The following is a 17,230-nucleotide window of genomic DNA, read 5'->3' as shown; positions in this document are numbered from 1 at the left end:
AGCTATAGGCTGCTCCGAAGAGTGGCCAGACAGAGCAGGATTGAAGTCCTGTGCTACTGCTCTGACTAAAGTACTGAACCATGGCTGCTGACTGACTGACACACTGTCAGAGAGATCTTCTGAAGAGAAAGGGACCGAAGGCTCCCTACGAGGAGTTTGTAGCTTGTGATCTTTACCACAAGACGCTTGCGATCGTGATCACGAGCGTCTCGCTAGTGACCGTGAGTGTGTACCTCACGATTGTGAGCATCAGCAAGAGCATCATGCTCGGGATTGCCGTCACAAGCGTCTCGTTTGTGACCATGGGCGTGTAACTCATGATCATGGGCGTTTAACTCACGATCACGAGGGTGAGAGTGAGCGTCTTGCTCGTGACCATGAGTGTCTAGCTCATGATTGTAGCCACAAGACGCTCGTGGCCACGCTCATGAGCGTCGTGCTTAAACGCATAACTCACGATCGTGAGCGAGATCGTAAGCATGAGTACAAACGTTAGCATGAGCATGAGAGTAATCGTGATCATGAGCGCGATTGTGACCTCCTCGCTCGTGATCGTGGCCACAAGATACTTGTTTGAGCATGTACTCTGTGGGCGTGTAACCCACACTCTTGAGCACGAGCGTCTTGCTCACAATCACGAGTGTCTACCTCGTGATCATGCGGGTCCTCAAGATTGTGGTCATAGGCGTCTCGCTGGTGACCGAAAAGTGTAACTCACGATCAAGAGAGTGAGCACGATTGTTAGCGTCTCGCTTGTGAACAAGAGTATCTAGCTCATGATCGTGAGCGTCCAAGCTCATGATCGTGAGCGTCCTCAAGGGTTGTGTCAAAACTAGTGTCGCAATCGCGGTCACGAGCGTCTCGCTTGTGTTCTTGAGCTTGTAACTCACGATCGTGAGTGCTATCGTGAGAGTCTTGCTTGCGATCACAAGCTCGTGACCAGAAGATGCTCATGATCGAGATCACGAGCGTCGAGAACTCGCTACCATGAGTGTTTAACTTACGATTTTGAGTGTAAGCGCGATCGTACTCGTGGTTTGTGTAGAGACTCTCCCTCGGAAGGGGAATTTCTCACAACTGGAGGCGAAACTCCAAGCAGCACTCAGTTTCCCTTCAATGAACTCTATCCTAAATTGAAGGTTAACATTAATTGTTGCTTGAGAAAAAGCCCAGGCTTATTTCTAAGTTCTCTCCAAAGGGATTTCCCGAACAAGAATCCTACCGGAGTAATCCCACGAAGGGGAAATCGAACAAATGTTCATCTTTAAGAAGAAGAACGTCGAGATCGTGATAACCTACGACCTCGTTATTGTAGCAATCTGTGGCAATCATCGATCGTCACAAAAGGACAAAGTGATGAGTCTCGCCCATGCGATCGTTGAACAGAATAACTTCTGAACTCATCATTGGATTGTCCCGAACAACATCCTGACTGACCGGGAAGACGAGGTGATGAGTCTCACTAATGTGATCATTGAACAGAATAAATTCTGAACTCATCATTGGGTTGTCCTGAACGACATCCTGACCAACCAGGAAGACGAGGTGATGAGTCTCGCCTATGCGATCGTTGAACAGAATGAATTCTGAACTCCTCATTAGATTGTCCCGAACGACATCCTGACCGACCAGGAAGACGAAATGATGAGTCTCACCAATGCGATCATTGAACAGAATAAATTCTGAACTCATCATTAGATTGTCCCAAACAACATCCTGACCGACCAGGAAGACAAGGTGATGAGTCTCACCAATACAGTACGATCGTTGAACAGAATAGATTTTGAACTCATCATTGGATTGTCCTGAACGACATCCTGACCAACCTGGAAGACAAGGTGATGAGTCTCGCCTATGCGATCGTTGAACAGAATAAATTCTGAACTCGTCGTTGGATTGTCCCGAACAACATCCTGACTGACCAGGAAGAAGTGATGAATCTCACCCCTGCGATCGTTGAACAGAATAAATTCTGATCTCATCAATGGATTGTCACGAATGACATCCTGACCGACCTAGAAGACGAGGTGATGAGTCTCGCCTATGTGATCGTTGAACAGAATAAATTCTGAAGTCATCATTAGATTGTCCCGAACAACATCCTGACCGACCAGGTAGACAAGGTGATGAGTCTCACCAATACAGTACGATCATTAAACAGAATAAATTTTGAACTCATCATTGGATTGTCCTGAACGACATCCTGACCAACCTGGAAGACAAGGTGATGAGTCTCGCCAATGCGATCGTTGAACAGAATAAATTCTGAACTCGTCGTTGGATTGTCCCGAACAACATCCTGACTGACCAGGAAGAAGTGATGAATCTCACCTCTGCGATCGTTGAACAGAATAAATTCTGATCTCATCAATGGATTGTCACGAATGACAAGGTGATGAGTCTTGCCGCTGTGATTATTAAGGAGAAAATAGTCTATCGATCTGGCAATTGGCGAGCAGGCCGTGGGTTGACGATCGTCCATAGTCTCCGAATGCTCAACAGGCGGAAATTACATACGCGGGCAGAAACGTTGCCTGTGGGGAGAGAGAGAAAAACTGCGGATCGTTGGGAGACGACGATATTGGCAGAAGGCGAGAAGATTCATTGTCAGCAGGAGTCGACGGAAGGGCGAAAGGGAGGTAGACCTCGTAGACAGCGAAGACGTCAGCAGCAGCTCAGCCACTGGCTTCGCACCCCGATGTCGCCTATAAGCGCTGAAAAAAATGATATTTTAATTATAAAATAAATTTTTGAATATACTTACCCGGTGAATATATAATAGCTGAGCCTCCGGCGGCTCGACAGAAAAGCACAAAAACTCGCGAGCGATCGCTATGAAGGTTGCGGGTGTGCCCACTAGCGCCAACTATCGGCCAGATACCGCATATACATGTAAACAGACCCAATTCTTCTCATCCCGCTGGGTCTCTATCGGGGAGGAAGGGGGGGCCTTTAATTTATATATTCACCGGGTAAGTATATTCAAAAATTTATTTTATAATTAAAATATCATTTTTAAATATTTAACTTAGCCGGTGAATATATAATAGCTGATTCACACCCATGGTGGTGGGTAGAGACCAGAGTTAATTAAGTTTACAGCGTATATGCTTAGAGTTTTTGACAGTTATATCATAACAAAACCCAAATATATATAGGTACCTGGTAAGGAAGTTGACTTAGACGATTACTCTGCCTTGTTAGTCTGTCTTCCTCACGAAGCCCAGCGATCCTCTTAGGATGCTGAAAGACTCCCAGGAGCTGAAGTATCAAGGGCTGCAACCCATACAACAGGACCTCATCAAACCCCTAATCTGGGCGCTCTCAAGAAATGACATTTGACCACCCGCCAAATCAAAAAAGGATGCGAAAGGCTTCTTAGCCTTCCGTACAACCCAATTAAAAAAACATTTCAAGAGCAGATTAAAAGGATATTGGAATTAAGGGAATGTAGTGGTAGAACCCTTACCCACTACTGCACTCGCTGTAACGAATGGACCCAGTGTGTAGCAGTCCTCGTAAAGAGTCTGGACATCTTTTAAGTAAAATGACGCGAATACCGACTTGCTTCTCCAAACGGTCGCGTCCATAATACTTTGCAGAGATCTATTTTGCTTAAAGGCCACGGAAGTTGCTATAGCTCTTACTTCGGGGGTCTTAACCTTAAGCAAGCATCGGTCTTTTTCATTTAAGTGAGAATGAGCCTCTCGTATTAAAAATCTGATAAAATATGACAAAGCATTCTTTGACATAGGCAATGATGGTTTCTTAACTGAGCACCATAAGGCCTCAGATCCACCTCGTAAGGACTTATTACGAGCTAAGTAGAACTTAAGAGCTCTAACTGGACACAACACTCTTTCAAGTTCGTTGCCTACGATCTCTGACAGGCAAGGTATATCAAAAGACTTAGGCCAAGGACAAGAAGGCCGTTCATTTTTTGGCCAGGAAACCAAGTTGAAGTGAACATGTGGCTTTTTCTGTAGAAAAGCCGATGTTCTTACTGAAGGCATGAATTTCACTGACCCTTTTAGCCGAAGCCAAGCACACTAGGAAAAGCGTCTTGAGGGTGAGATCCTTCAGGGAGGCTGAATGTAATGGCTCAAACCTGTCTGACATGAGGAACCTTAGGACCACGTCTAAGTTCCATCCAGGAGTTGCCAAACGACGTTCCTTAGAGGTCTCGAAAGACTTAAGGAGATCTTGGAGATCTTTATTGTTGGAAAGATCTACAGTAAGCCTCTATGACGAAAGACCGAAGCCAACATGCTCCTGTAGCCCTTAATCGTGGGAGCTGAGAGGGAGCGAACATTTCTCAGATGTAAAAGAAAATCTCCGATTTGGGCTACAGAGGTACTGGAAGAGGACACAGATGCTGGCTTGCACCAGTCTCGAAAGACTTCCCACTTCGACTGGTATACTCTGATGGTAGAAGCTCTCCTAGCTCTCGCAATTGCACTGGCTGCCTCCTTCGAAAAGCCTCGAGCTCTTGAGAGTCTCTCGATAGTCTGAAGGCAGTCAGACGAAGCGCGGGGAGGCTTTGATGAACATTCTTTACGTGGGGCTGACGTAAGAGATCTACCCTTAGAGGAAGACTTCTTGGAATGTCTACCAGCCATTGAAGTACCTCGGTGAACCACTCTCTCGCGGGCCAGAGGGTAGCAACCAACCTCAACCTTGTCCCTTCGTGAGAGGCGAACTTCTGCAGTACCTTGTTGACTATCTTGAATGGTGGGAATGCATATAAGTCCAGATGAGACCAATCCAGTAGAAACGCGTCTATGTGGATTGCTTCTGGATCTAGGACTGGTGAGCAATAGATTGGTAACCTTTTGGTCAACGAGGTGGCAAAGAGGTCTATGGTGGGTTGACCCCAAGTCGCCCAAAGACTCTTGCCCACGTCCTTGTGGAGGGTCCATTCCGTGGGTATCACCTGACCCCTCCGACTGAGACAGTCTGCCAAGACGTTCAAGTCCCCCTGGATGAATCTCGTCAACAGGGAGATGCCTCGATTTCTTGACCATATGAGAAGGTCCCTTGCGATCTCGTACAGCGTGAGGGAGAGTGTGCCTCCTTGCTTGGAGATGTACGCCAAAGCTGTGGTGTTGTCTGAGTTGACCTTTACCACTTTGTTTCGAAGAAAGCTTTCAAATTTCATCAAGGCCAAGTGGACTGCTAATAGCTCCTTGCCGTTGATGTGCATGCTCTTCTGACTTGAGGTCCACAGACCCGAGCATTCCCGACCGTCCAGGGTCGCACCCCAACCCAAATCCGACGCGTCTGAGAACAACACGTGGTTTGGGTTCTTGACTGCTAGGGATAGTCCCTCTCTCAGACTGATATTGCTGTCCAACCATTTCAGGCATGCCTTTACTGGTTCGGAGACTGGGAATGATACCGTCTCTAACGTCTTGTCCTTGTTCCAGTGAGAGGCTAGATGGAACTGGAGAGGCCGAAGGAGTAGTCTCCCTAGCGAGACAAACTGCTCCAGGGATGAGAGAGTCCCTACGAGACTGTCCCAACTCCTGACTGAACAAACGTTCTCTTTTCAGCATTAGTTGGACTTTGAGCAGGGCTTGTTCTATTCGGGTGGCAGACGGAAAAGCCCGAAAAACTGGACTGCGAATCTCCATCCCCAAATATAGAATAATCTGGGATGGGATCAGTTGGGACTTTTCTAGGTTGACCAAAAGTCCCAACTCCCTGGCCAGACTCAACGTCCAATGTAGATCCTGCAGACAGCGAAGACTGGACGATGCTCTGAGAAGCCAGTCGTCCAAGTACAGGGAGGCTCGGATTCCCGATAGATGGAGGAATTTTGCCACATTCCTCATGAGCCTCGTAAACACGAGAGGAGCAGGACTGAGGCCAAAGCACAGGACTCGAAACTGGTACCCCACATTCCTGTAAACAAACCTCAGAAACGGTTGGGAATCCGGGTGTATAGGAATGTGGAAGTATGCATCCTGAAGGTCGAGAGAGACCATACAGTCGCCTTCCATTAATGCTGTCAAGACAGCCTGGTAGACTTCATCGTGAAGTTTGTCTTGACAATGAACACATTGAGCGCACTTGCCTCTTACGTACTCCTGCAGTGAACGTGGCTGTCAGATCATTGGAGCCATCCCTGATAGACTTGTTCCTGCAGAGAACGTGGCTGTCAGATTATTGGAGCCATCCCTGATAGCCTTGTTTATGCATGACATAAATGTACAGCAAAACTTCAAACGCTCGAAAAAACTCCTAACAGGAGATGGTCTAGCTCTGAAGCCGACCATAAAATCTTGGAGCGTCTCATGGCCAGGCGCTAGGGAGAGTCTATGAGGTTAGAGAAGTTTATCTGGGCAGAGGCAGGAACTCCCAAGCCAAGAACTTCTCCCGTGTCATACCAGACTCTCGCTCTATAAGCCAGCTTAAAAGGAGGGAAAGCAAAGGCTGTCTCCCCCAAACTCCTCCTGGTGATTAACCAGTCGCCTAGCAAGCGTAAAGCTCTCTTAGAAGAGCGAGAGAGCACTAGCTTAGAAAACAACGGCTTTGAAGTAGCTAGGCCTAGTGTAAACTCTGACGTTTAGGCGAACGAGGAGCAGCAGTTACAAAAAGATCCGGACAAAGATCCTTAAAAATCAGCATGATTTATTTAAAGTCCATAGAGGGCTGAGCAGCTTTAGGCTCCTCTCCGTCTGACAGAGTCCTCAAGGGAATATCAGTAGGAGGGGGATCAGCAACTTCCTCATCTGAAGGAACCTTGTCCGACAATTGCCGAGTCTCAAGCAAGGGAGAGACCTGCCGTGGTGGCAATGCTTGTCAAGCAGAGTCCACACGCAAAGGAGCAACAGTAGCAGTCAAGGAAGCTATGTCATGTAACTGCTTAAAGGACTGACCAGCAACAACAACAGGTGCGGGAGGACGCTCGACGTCAACTCGAGACTGTCTTGACTGCCTAGACTGAGCAGTCAAAACAACTCTTGACTGCGGTGCTTGACGCTCAACGTCAAAACAAGTCAACTATGCTGGTTGGCGAACGTCCTGAACGTCAACAAGAGCAAGCGGCAGCGGCTGAACGTCCACAAGCGGCTGAGAGTCAACACGGGACTGCATCGAGTGAGGCTCTACAAAACATGATTGACGTGACTTTGTAACGTCAATGTCAACAGGACGAGCAAAGGCTCGTTTGGGCGGCTGACGGCCAGGATCTCGATCAGCTAAGCGGCGAGGATCATCGTGAACCTGCTCAGCAGAATAGTCCTCCATAAGAGAGGCAAGCTTATTCTGCATGTCTTGCAGTACAACCCATTTAGGATCAACGGGAATGGGTGCGGTAAGAGACGAGGGTAACGTCTGTGACTGCAAAACCTTGCCTACAATAAGACTCTCGGAGCCTGTGTTACGCTTTTGTTTAGGCGGCGAGCAGTCTTCCGATGACTGCATAGGGTCAGAGCTGTCCCAATGGCTACAACCAGGACGCTGGACCTGTCCTGAAGGGACTGACTTTCGCTTTAAGGGCCTCGAAACCTTGCTCCACAGTTTCTTACGCGAAAAGCCTTCGGATGACGAGGAGAAAATCGTCTCGCTCGTCTTATGGTAGGGGCGGTCTTGATGAGACACGCCTGAAACCATAGAGGGAACGTCTGTTCGCTGATCAAGGCCTCTCGAACCCATAAGTCGTACGACATTACTTCTCCCTGGGGCTTGGGAGCTTGCAAGAGGTCTCGGACTAGGCGAACGACAGGCACGAACAGACGAACCCTCGGTCGCAACACTTTGCGCAATTATCACTTTATCACTACGATTTTCTGTTTTGCACTTACTTCACTGAAATCGAATTTTTCAATAATTCACATTAGGCATGAATAAAACTGATTTCTACCTGAAGCACGCAATTCTACCCTACATCAAAAGGTTATAATTGCGAAATAAGTCGTATAATGTAAGCACATTAATACAAGCAAAAAACAGTAAACATATATAAAGATAAAAAGATCAGTGACAGGGGAGGAGACTAAACACTAGTTCATTCAAAACTACGTTTTCAATCTCTCACTGTACAGTGCCTTGGGACGAGAATAAAAACTAAAAACGTTTTATCCTTTCTCCCCGTACAGAGACTTGGGACGAGAGTAAAAAACTGACTCGAGAACAACGTTATTCGCTTGGGACGAGAATAAAGATCGGAACGTTCTCTCTTCCTCTCTCTCTCTCTCTCTCTCTCTCTCTCTCTCTCTCTCTCTCTTGATTTCACACCGAAGAGAAAAGCCCACTCACCTTTCGTCAATAAATAGATTATTTGACCAAAGGAAAAAACTGAAAGGACTAAGAAATTGAAAATTAACAAGTTCCTTTAAATTAGTATTTAAAACATTTCAGTTTGAAAGAAGAATGAACAAAACGTCAGAATCGATTTACTCTTTCTGCAAAGTGAAACCGTGATTCTCTCTCTCTCTATCGTAACGATAGAGCGCAAACTGCGTAGCATAAATAAACCAAACGTTAGTTCATCTTTGAAACAGTACGAAGACTATTCAAAGAAAATCTTTCATAAAATATCTACTAAAAAATATTCATTTAATAAGTTTTAAATCATTTGCTCTGTAAAAGTTATTTACGATTGAAAGGGCTCAACGTTGTTTAACTTCGGTTTCCAAGTTACGACCGCCTACTCTCGGATTAGGGGAGGAATAGGTAAGGTCGCATATAAACAAATCATTAAAATTTATCTTGATGTTTATTATAAATGGAAAGCTAATCGAAGAGGCCTAATAAAGGCGGTTGAGATATAAAATATATAGAGGAAAATCTATAATTAACAACAACAATTTATAACGTGATAAGATAATTGCTAAAAGCCTAAAACACACTTCCGTACTAAGGGAAGGGTCGGCCATTTTTAAAAGTCAAAGAAAGTCCAAAAAACAATCCAAAGTCATCAACAATTAAATCTATCCAAAAAAGAGTTCAAGATTTGAGTTGAAGATAAAACACCTGCACTGCGAAAGCTCAAACCAAAAGGAAGTACTTCACCAAGACTGTTGAAAAACTCCAGGTTAACAGCGAGTAATGGTACGTCTTGTCGATCAGACCGACAGAGAAGAATTGGGTCTGTTTACATGTATATGCAGTATCTGGCCGATAGTTGGCGCTAGTGGGCACACCCGCAACCTTCATAGCGATCGCTCGCGAGTTTTTGTGTTTTTCTGTCGAGCCGCCGGAGGCTCAGCTATTATATATTCACCGGCTAAGTTAAATATTTAAAAAAACAAAGAGAGAATTAAAAATTCCTCCCCTCCGAGGGTGAAGAAAAATCCCAGCCCGCGGACAGGAGAGGTTACCCCCAAGAAGAGTAGTCAGCGCAGAGGAATCCTTCCGATAACTCGCGGGGACAAACATCAACATCTGAAAACTACAACATTACTCTGTAATGGATCATCAGGTGATCGTGAGCGTGTAATATAAAAACAGTCATAACTGTAAAGAAAATAATGACCGTAAAGCAATAGTTATAAATGGCTACGCCTTGAAGGGAGAAAGGAAATGTCCATTCTATACCAGTAAAAAGCAAAAAGTGACATGGTTCATTGAACCGTGAGTAGATATAGGGGGCTAGGTACCCCTCAGCAACCCCTTACCTACCCACTGTTAGTGGTTAGGTAGGGTTGGCAACTCACACTTTAAATCTAACGGCTACCTTCCATCTCTGCCGAAAGCATATTCGAAATAAATAACAAACTAAACTAAAAAATGAGTCCAGCGCATTTTATCTGCGTGATTACAAGGATAGTTTTGTGGATAAGTGCCATTTTGCCCCTAAACCATCGCTTTTTTTTTTTTACATCTGATTTGGATTACTCAGATTTCGAATATTAAGGTAAGACATTATAAACCAAGTCTCAGCAAAGTTAAGGAAACGGCTATGTAAGACGGGCGAAAATCTTAGTAGGAAAGGATGTTGCTTCTAGGTTAAGTTATGTGGCAAAGTTTAGGTTGGTTGTTGTTCTTGTGGTTGCGTCTCTTTTAAAGTTGGACCATGTTAATGATTAAGAAGTCTGTGCTCAAAAGAAAGCAAAAGCTTAATAGATAACAGAAGCTGAGAGAGAACGGTGCTTGAGAGGTAACAGTGTCAATTAGTCCCTAGGTGTTGTTTCACCCTCTTGTTTTTGCATGGAAAAAAAATTGTTAGATTTTTTTTACTTTTGTTGGTTTCAGTTGTTGTCTTCCGTAGTTTATTAGTTTTCATCTTATCTCACCCTAAAACCCAGATTCCCATATGTAGTTCCCAATTACTGTTGGGGTTTAAGTTGGGTATTGGTAATCGGAAAACAATACAGGCTGTACTCTTGTGCAAGATAATAACAACAGAACACAATAAAACAAGAAAATTAACGGAAAAAATTGTTTTTCATGCAAAATTGGTTGTGAGGTGACTAATGAAACTTGACTGACTTCTGTGTATGTAAAATTAGATAAAATATCAGTACAATTCCATTAAAATGTGGATCAATTTTGTGGCAAAAAAAGAACATTTCGCTAGTGTTAATAAAATGAAGGACAAACGTTCTAAGTTTTAGTTTTACCAGTTTAAAAATCTGCTTCCAATCACCATCATCAGTTTCCAATTGGAGTCCTCAGTAATTGTACATGTAGTCTTCAGAAATAAAATAAAAACAAAAAAGCCATTGTGAAATAGTTTGAATGTTTAACTGGAAATGAAATTAACAAAGGATAGTTTCACAACTACAGTAAAATTTTTCAAATAAAACTTACAACTGACCATATAAAGTGAGAATTCTTACTTTAGACTTTAAAGTCCCCATAACCATCCTAAATATCATACCATTTATTTTCTGTATTCATCTGCCAATTGAGGCAGCTACCTACTCTGTAGCAACCACTAGAGTAAGGTAGCAATGTAGTCTTTCAAACATTAGGCCTATAGTACGCCTTCAATCAGAGGAGGAGGAGATAAATTAAACTAAATAATACTAAACAACAAAAATAACCTAGGGTTGAGCTAACCTAACGTAGTTAAATATCAATATTTGAAGAGTAACAAATGTTGACTACCGCAAAAGTAGTCAAGCAGAACCGTAGTACTACCCCAGTATAAAAAAGTTAGAATTGCCCCAGTTATACACCGTTTTACGGTTGGTTTACCTGGCTCATCTCTTTCCAATTTAATTCGTAGGCTTGAAGATGACATGTAGCTGCTTAACTGGTAATTTCCAAGAAATAACGAGAGCTTAGTTAGTCCGTGACACCACAAAAAAGATAGATGAACAGTTGTCAGACAATTTCTTAGGTTGAATTTAAAGTGTTCGGACCCTATAGCTGTATTCAATATCAATATAATATTAACAGTTGTATTAATGTAAATATTTGCCCAGAAATGTTTATTATTTCAAAAATATTTAAAACTCACTTCAAACAAATTTCTTATAGACAAAAGCTTATGATTAGCATGTTTATACGGTTTTAAAAGTAGTATTAAATCTCTGGAAGATTCGGACATTTTGTTTACTATACTTTCATAGATAACATTTATAGAGATTTTGCTACGTAATTCAATTTTCATAAAAACAAAATACATGATATTTATCATCTACCTAAGGTTCTATGCACAATCAACTTTTATATAAACTTATATCAGCAAGTGAACTCATTTAAAATGATACAAGTAATGCTGCCTGTTTGTGTGAAATCTAATTACTTATAACTGCACTCAGTCATTGTATAAACATTACTTGAACGCTGAATGTTCATCCTACATTTTATAAAGCTTTCTCTGACACATTAAACAAGATGGAACTATCTAATTTGCATTTTATATTTTTGTTTCTAAATTCCCAAAGACCAATTAAAGGGAATTAAATTTTATCAATCGTATTGGAAACACGAATTGGAATATTTTGAGCTAAGAAATCGGATCTTTTCGGTTTGAGTGCCTATCGAATTTAAATGTTTTTTTTTTTTTTTTTATTCCAAAGTATGTATTTTAATGTGGAAAACCCTAAAATGATAACCATTTTGTGGAGAAATTATTTATCAACACTTAAATTGGCTTATATCAATCAATATCTTACTGAAATGCTGCGATTTCTCTGTGCGCTTTCTTGATTTTCAGGGCACTACTGAACCTAAGAAAACCCACCTAACCTACCATAGGGGCCCTGTATCCCTACCTAGGCCTACCGGGGGGGGGGGGGGGCTCCACCCCCCTGCGGACCCCCCCCCCCTTTAAGGCCACAGTGATTTTCGGGACACTACCGTACCTAATACAACCACCTAACCTAGGGCCCTGTACCCCTACCTAGGCCTAGCCCCTGCGACCCCCCCCCCCCCCTTACAGCCACTACCTATCACAGCCATCAATAAATAATTTCTCCACAAAATGGTTATCATTTTTGGGTTTTCCACATCAAAATACCTACATTGGAATAAAAAAAAACATTAAAATTCGATAGGCACTCAAACCGAAAAGACCCAAGAAATCTATAAAAACTCTGATTTGCAATTCTTCCTTTGAAAAAGGCGGGAAACCGTAAATAATCCAATCATTCACGTCTAGTGACCAGGCAAGTCTGCTTGCTATCAATAACTCAATTGTATTTTCCAAAGTTTGACTAAATTTAGGACGCGATGGATAACTTGGGTGAATGGAAATTACGCAAATACGCAAGAGCGGTTATTAGTGGTCCAAATGAAGGAAAAGAATGGGAAAGTTTACTTTCTTCCCCGGAGAAACCGCTGATCTTATCTTTGTCCAAGGTATGAGTAGGTTGGTTTTGGGTTCCAAAATCTTGACAGTCTATAGGTCTATAATTTTTGTCAGCTGTAATTTTTATTCTACTGTAGTATAGGCATTCTTAACTTTGATCAAATTCACCTGTGATAAATTTCTTTATAGGTTGGATTAAATGAATGAATCTGGGCTATAAATTTACTTATGTAAGAAAAACCATCTTAAGATTAAATACAATCATTGTCATGTGTTGTAATGTGTATTGTTGTTATACCTATGTCCTTCTGTGGCTTTTAACGACTCAACCGTCGAAAACGCACTGACTTATATATATATATATATATATATATATATATATATATATATATATATATATATATATATATATATATATATATATATATATATATATATATATATATATATATATATATATATATATATTCCAGAAGTTGTCTTCTGGTATCACAGCAAGTTCTTAGGGGTGAAGTTGCAAGTCGTCTTTTATTTTTTTTTCTTTTAAATTAATATATATATATATACCAGAAGTTGTCTTCTGGTATCTCAGCAAGTTCTTAGGGGTGAAGTTACAAGCCGTCTTTTTTTTTTTAAATTAGCAGATGCTGATACCCTTTACCGCTAGTATGGGTAGAGTTTTAGGGATAACTGGATTTGAAAAAAGTCCCAAATATTTTTATTCTGATATCTGAACCACTTGAAAACAGCCCCCATGTTCCCTTTCTAAACTAACCGGTGGGGTAGGGGTGTTGCGTTTCAAATTTGGGTAGGGATTGTATGTATGTATATATATATATATATATATATATATATATATATATATATATATATATATATATATATATATATATATATATATATATATATAGTTTATTACCCATTTCATGGTTTAAAGCAAAATATAAATTCTGAATATATCAATAATCAAATTAAACCCTACTAACTTATCCAAAAAAAATTTTCTTCATCCCGGAAAAAAAAAATATCTATGAACAGTTCTAAAAAGGAACATTTGATTACATATTTCTCCAGTCATCTTGAGTCTAGTCTGGTTGATTCTGTTAGATAAAGATAAAAGCTTCAAAGGTGGGAACTGTTAAAAGTATATATGAAAAATTTATGTTATTACAATCAAATACTTAAATTATTGTGCAAACGTTTTTCACACATTGTTACTTTTTCCGGCTACAGGAAGGAATACTGAAAGTTCAGATGGAAAATGATCTCTTGGAGTACTGGAATCTTCCTGGAGCAAAAGATGTCAGGACCTTCATTCGGGAATCTTGTATCCTCTTCTTATGTAAGGCCAAGGTAAAGTGGTAATAGCATAAACATCGTAGGTGAAAGGAATTATTGAAATTTTTTTAGATGGTCAGGCCGTATGGAAAAAATAGATGATAAGCTTTTGAGATGGTTCAGCCGTGTGGAAAGAATGGAGGATGATAGGTTTTTAGATGGTTCAGTCGTGTGGATAGAATAGAGGATAGGTTTTTGAGATAGTTCAGTGGTGTGGATAGAATGGAGGATGATAGGTTTTTGAGATGGTTCAGTCATGTGAATAGAATGGAGGAGGAGAGGTTTTTGAGATGGTTCAGTCGTGTGGATAGAATGGAAGAGGATAGGTTTTTGAGATGGTTCAGCCGTATGGAAAGAATGGAGGATGATAGGTTTTTGAGATGGTTCAGTCATGTGAATAGAATGAAGGAGGATAGGTTTTTGAGATGGTTCAGTTGTGTGGAAAGAATGGAGGATAATAGGTTTTTGAGATGGTTCAATCGTGTGGATAGAATGGAGGAGGATAGGTTTTTGAGATGGTTTAGCCGTGTGGAAAGAATGGAGGATGATAGGTTTTTGAGATGGTTTAGCCGTGTGGAAAGAATGGAGGATGATAGGTTTTTGAGATGGTTCAATCGTGTTGATAGAATGGAGGAGGATAGGTTTTTGAGATGGTTCAGCCGTGTGGAAAGAATGGAGGATGATAGGTTTTTGAGATGGTTTAGACGTGTGGAAAGAATGGAGGATGATAGGCTTTTAAGATGGTTCAGTCATGTGGATAGAATGGAGGATGATATGCTTTTGAGATGGTTCAGTTGTGTGGAAAAAGTGGAGTACTATAGGTTTTTTGAGATGGTTTAGTCATGTGGATAGAATGGAGGTTGATAGGCTTTTGAGATGGTTCAGTCATGTGGATAGAGTGGAGGCAGATAGGCTTTTGAGATGGTTCAGTAAGTTGTGTGGAAAGAATGGAGGATGATATGCATTTTAGATGGTTCAGCCGAGTAGATAGAATGGAGGATGATAAGTTTTTTCTGATGGTTCAGTCGTGTGGCAAGAGTGGAGGAGGATAGGCTTTTCAGATGGTTCAGTCGTGTGGATTGAGTATAGGATGATAGACTTTTGGGATGGTTCAGTCGTGTGAATAGAATGGATGATGATAGGCTTTTGAGATGGTTCAGTCATATGAATAGAATGGAGAATGATAGGATTTTGAGATGGTCCAATTGTATGGAAAGAATGAAGGAGGATATACTTTTGAGAGGGTTCAGTTGTATGGAAAGAATAAAGGATGATAGTCTTTTGAGATAGTCCACTCATGTGGAAAGAATGGAGGATGATAGGCTTTTGAGATGGTTCAGTTGTGTGGAAAGAATGGAGGACAATAGGCTTTCGAGATGTTTCGTGTAGAAAGATTGAAGGATGATAGACTTTTGAGATGGTTCAGTTGTGTGGAAAGAATGGAGGATGATAGGCTTTTGAGATGGCCCAATTGTGTGGAAAGAATGAAGGATGATATGCTGTTGAGGGTGTTCAGTCGTGTTGAAGGAATGGAGGATGGTAGGTTTTTGAGATGGTTCAGTTTTGTGGAAAGAATGGAAAATGATAGGCTTTTAAAATGATTCAGTCATGTGGAAAGAATGGAGGATGACAGGCTTAAGAGATGGTCCAATTGCGTGGGAAGAATGAAGGATGATAGACTTTTGAGATGGTTCAGTTGTGTGGAAAGAATGGAGGATGATGGGCTTTTGAGATGGTTCAATTGTATGGAAGAATGATTGATGATAGGCTTTTGAGATGGGTCAGTTGTGTGGAAAGAATGGAGGATGATAGTCTTTTGAGATGGTCCAGTCATGTGGAAAGAATGGAGGATGATAGACTTTTGATATGGTCCACTTATATGTGGAAAGAATGGATGACAATAGGATATTGAGATGGTCCAGTCGTATGGAAGAAATGGAATGGAGGATGATATTCTGGCGAGACAAAGGTGTTGAAGGGAAGAAGAGGACCTAGAAAGTGCTTGGATAGATTTTATGAGCGTTAGTAAGGAAGGGTAACAGGATGCTCACTAGTTGCATTACTGTTTGAATCCGCTAATATTGTAGAAGCATTGTGCATGGTTTCATCCACAATTCACCTTTTCAATCATGAATATAGTGATGATGGTTGTCTTGAGTATTATATAATCTAATATACCCATGTGTATACAAAGCACTACACATATGATATAAATCATAGCCGATTGAATTTTCCTTTTAAGACATGGATTCTTTTATTCTTCCCAGGGACTAGTACGCAAATGGCGGATACAGTTCTGTGGCGGAACTTCAGCCAGTAATCACTGCTGCAGCTGTTATACAGCAATCAACAAATTTTTAACCGAACCTTGCATCCCTGTTGACCACGTTATGGCAGATAAGCCTGGTTCATCGATGTCCAAAGGGAAGTCTTTATCACAGTCATCTATTGTAGCTACTGCCTCTTTGCCAGCGTCATCGACCCTGGCTGAGCCAGGAGGCACTCCGACAGCAGGTAATGCAGTCAAGGGTCTTGTGAAATCCAAGAAAAATGTCACCAAAAGGCCATCTGTCAAGAAACTCAAGTCAGATGGAGGGGGCTGTGCCAGGACGCGAACTGACTTTGGGCATGGTAAGAGCATACAATGTTAAGTTATCTGTACATTTATTATTTGTAAAAGTTCCATTGTATCTTGTAAACTTCTGTATTCTGTTTTTACTTATGGTTTTTGCGTACTTGAAAATAAATGAACAATATCCACATATTCTCCAATTCTAGGTTTTAAGCGTGACGAAAACCTCCCTAAAGCTTTGGACCTGATCCGCTTGCCTGGACTGGAGACGATGGTAAAGGCAACTGTCCAGGATCCCAATTTTCCAGACTTAGTTGAAGCTGTGCATAGAGTCATTTCAAATATGTAAAGAAGGGAATTATGTTGATGTTGTAAGCTAAACACTCCCTGTAGATTTTAAAGGATTATAAGATTTGCTGCTGGGTAAAAAGATTTATCTTAGACATTTCTTTTTACTGCTTCCTAGACATCTCGATTTTATTGAGGAATTCCAATTTGGACCTAGTCCTCATGCAAGACTTAGTATTAGAGTACAGTTGGATTTAAGAACTATTGGGCTTCAAGTTGAAAAAAAAAATCAGGCTATGAACATGAACAACTAAAAGCTTGTC

The 17,230-nt window shown here is 41.4% G+C and overlaps 2 protein-coding genes across 2 annotated transcripts in view; one reads left to right on the top strand and one right to left on the bottom strand.

The window, feature by feature from the left end:
- LOC137625011 (protein lin-37 homolog) overlaps positions 1-11,307 on the bottom strand; it is a 101,820-nt gene extending 90,513 nt beyond the window's left edge. The window contains exon 1 of the mRNA XM_068355952.1: positions 11,149-11,307. Coding sequence (XP_068212053.1) covers positions 11,149-11,194 — 46 coding nt within the window. The 5' untranslated portion in view covers positions 11,195-11,307. The remainder of the gene's footprint in view (positions 1-11,148) is intronic.
- A 1,224-nt stretch (positions 11,308-12,531) lies between these two features.
- LOC137624527 (uncharacterized) lies at positions 12,532-17,120 on the top strand. Its single transcript, XM_068355394.1, has 4 exons — positions 12,532-12,759; positions 13,943-14,062; positions 16,315-16,678; positions 16,826-17,120. Exons 1-4 carry the CDS (start codon positions 12,631-12,633, stop codon positions 16,966-16,968), a joined length of 756 nt encoding a protein of 251 aa, XP_068211495.1. The 5' UTR covers positions 12,532-12,630; the 3' UTR covers positions 16,969-17,120.
- The last annotated feature ends 110 nt before the right edge of the window (positions 17,121-17,230 follow it).

The sequence above is a fragment of the Palaemon carinicauda genome, chromosome 31 (genome assembly GCF_036898095.1).
Source record: "Palaemon carinicauda isolate YSFRI2023 chromosome 31, ASM3689809v2, whole genome shotgun sequence".
Classification (NCBI taxonomy): Eukaryota; Metazoa; Arthropoda; class Malacostraca; order Decapoda; family Palaemonidae; genus Palaemon; species Palaemon carinicauda.
This window is presented reverse-complemented; position numbering and strand designations above follow the sequence as displayed.

Excerpts from the sequence above, each read along its gene's own strand:
- LOC137624527 (XM_068355394.1), top strand. The coding sequence starts at position 12,631 with ATGGATAACTTGGGTGAATGGAAATTACGCAAATACGCAAGAGCGGTT. Across the intron at positions 12,760-13,942 it reads TGATCTTATCTTTGTCCAAG|GAAGGAATACTGAAAGTTCA; the intron begins GTATGAGTAGGT and ends TTCCGGCTACAG. Across the intron at positions 14,063-16,314 it reads TCTTCTTATGTAAGGCCAAG|GGACTAGTACGCAAATGGCG; the intron begins GTAAAGTGGTAA and ends TATTCTTCCCAG.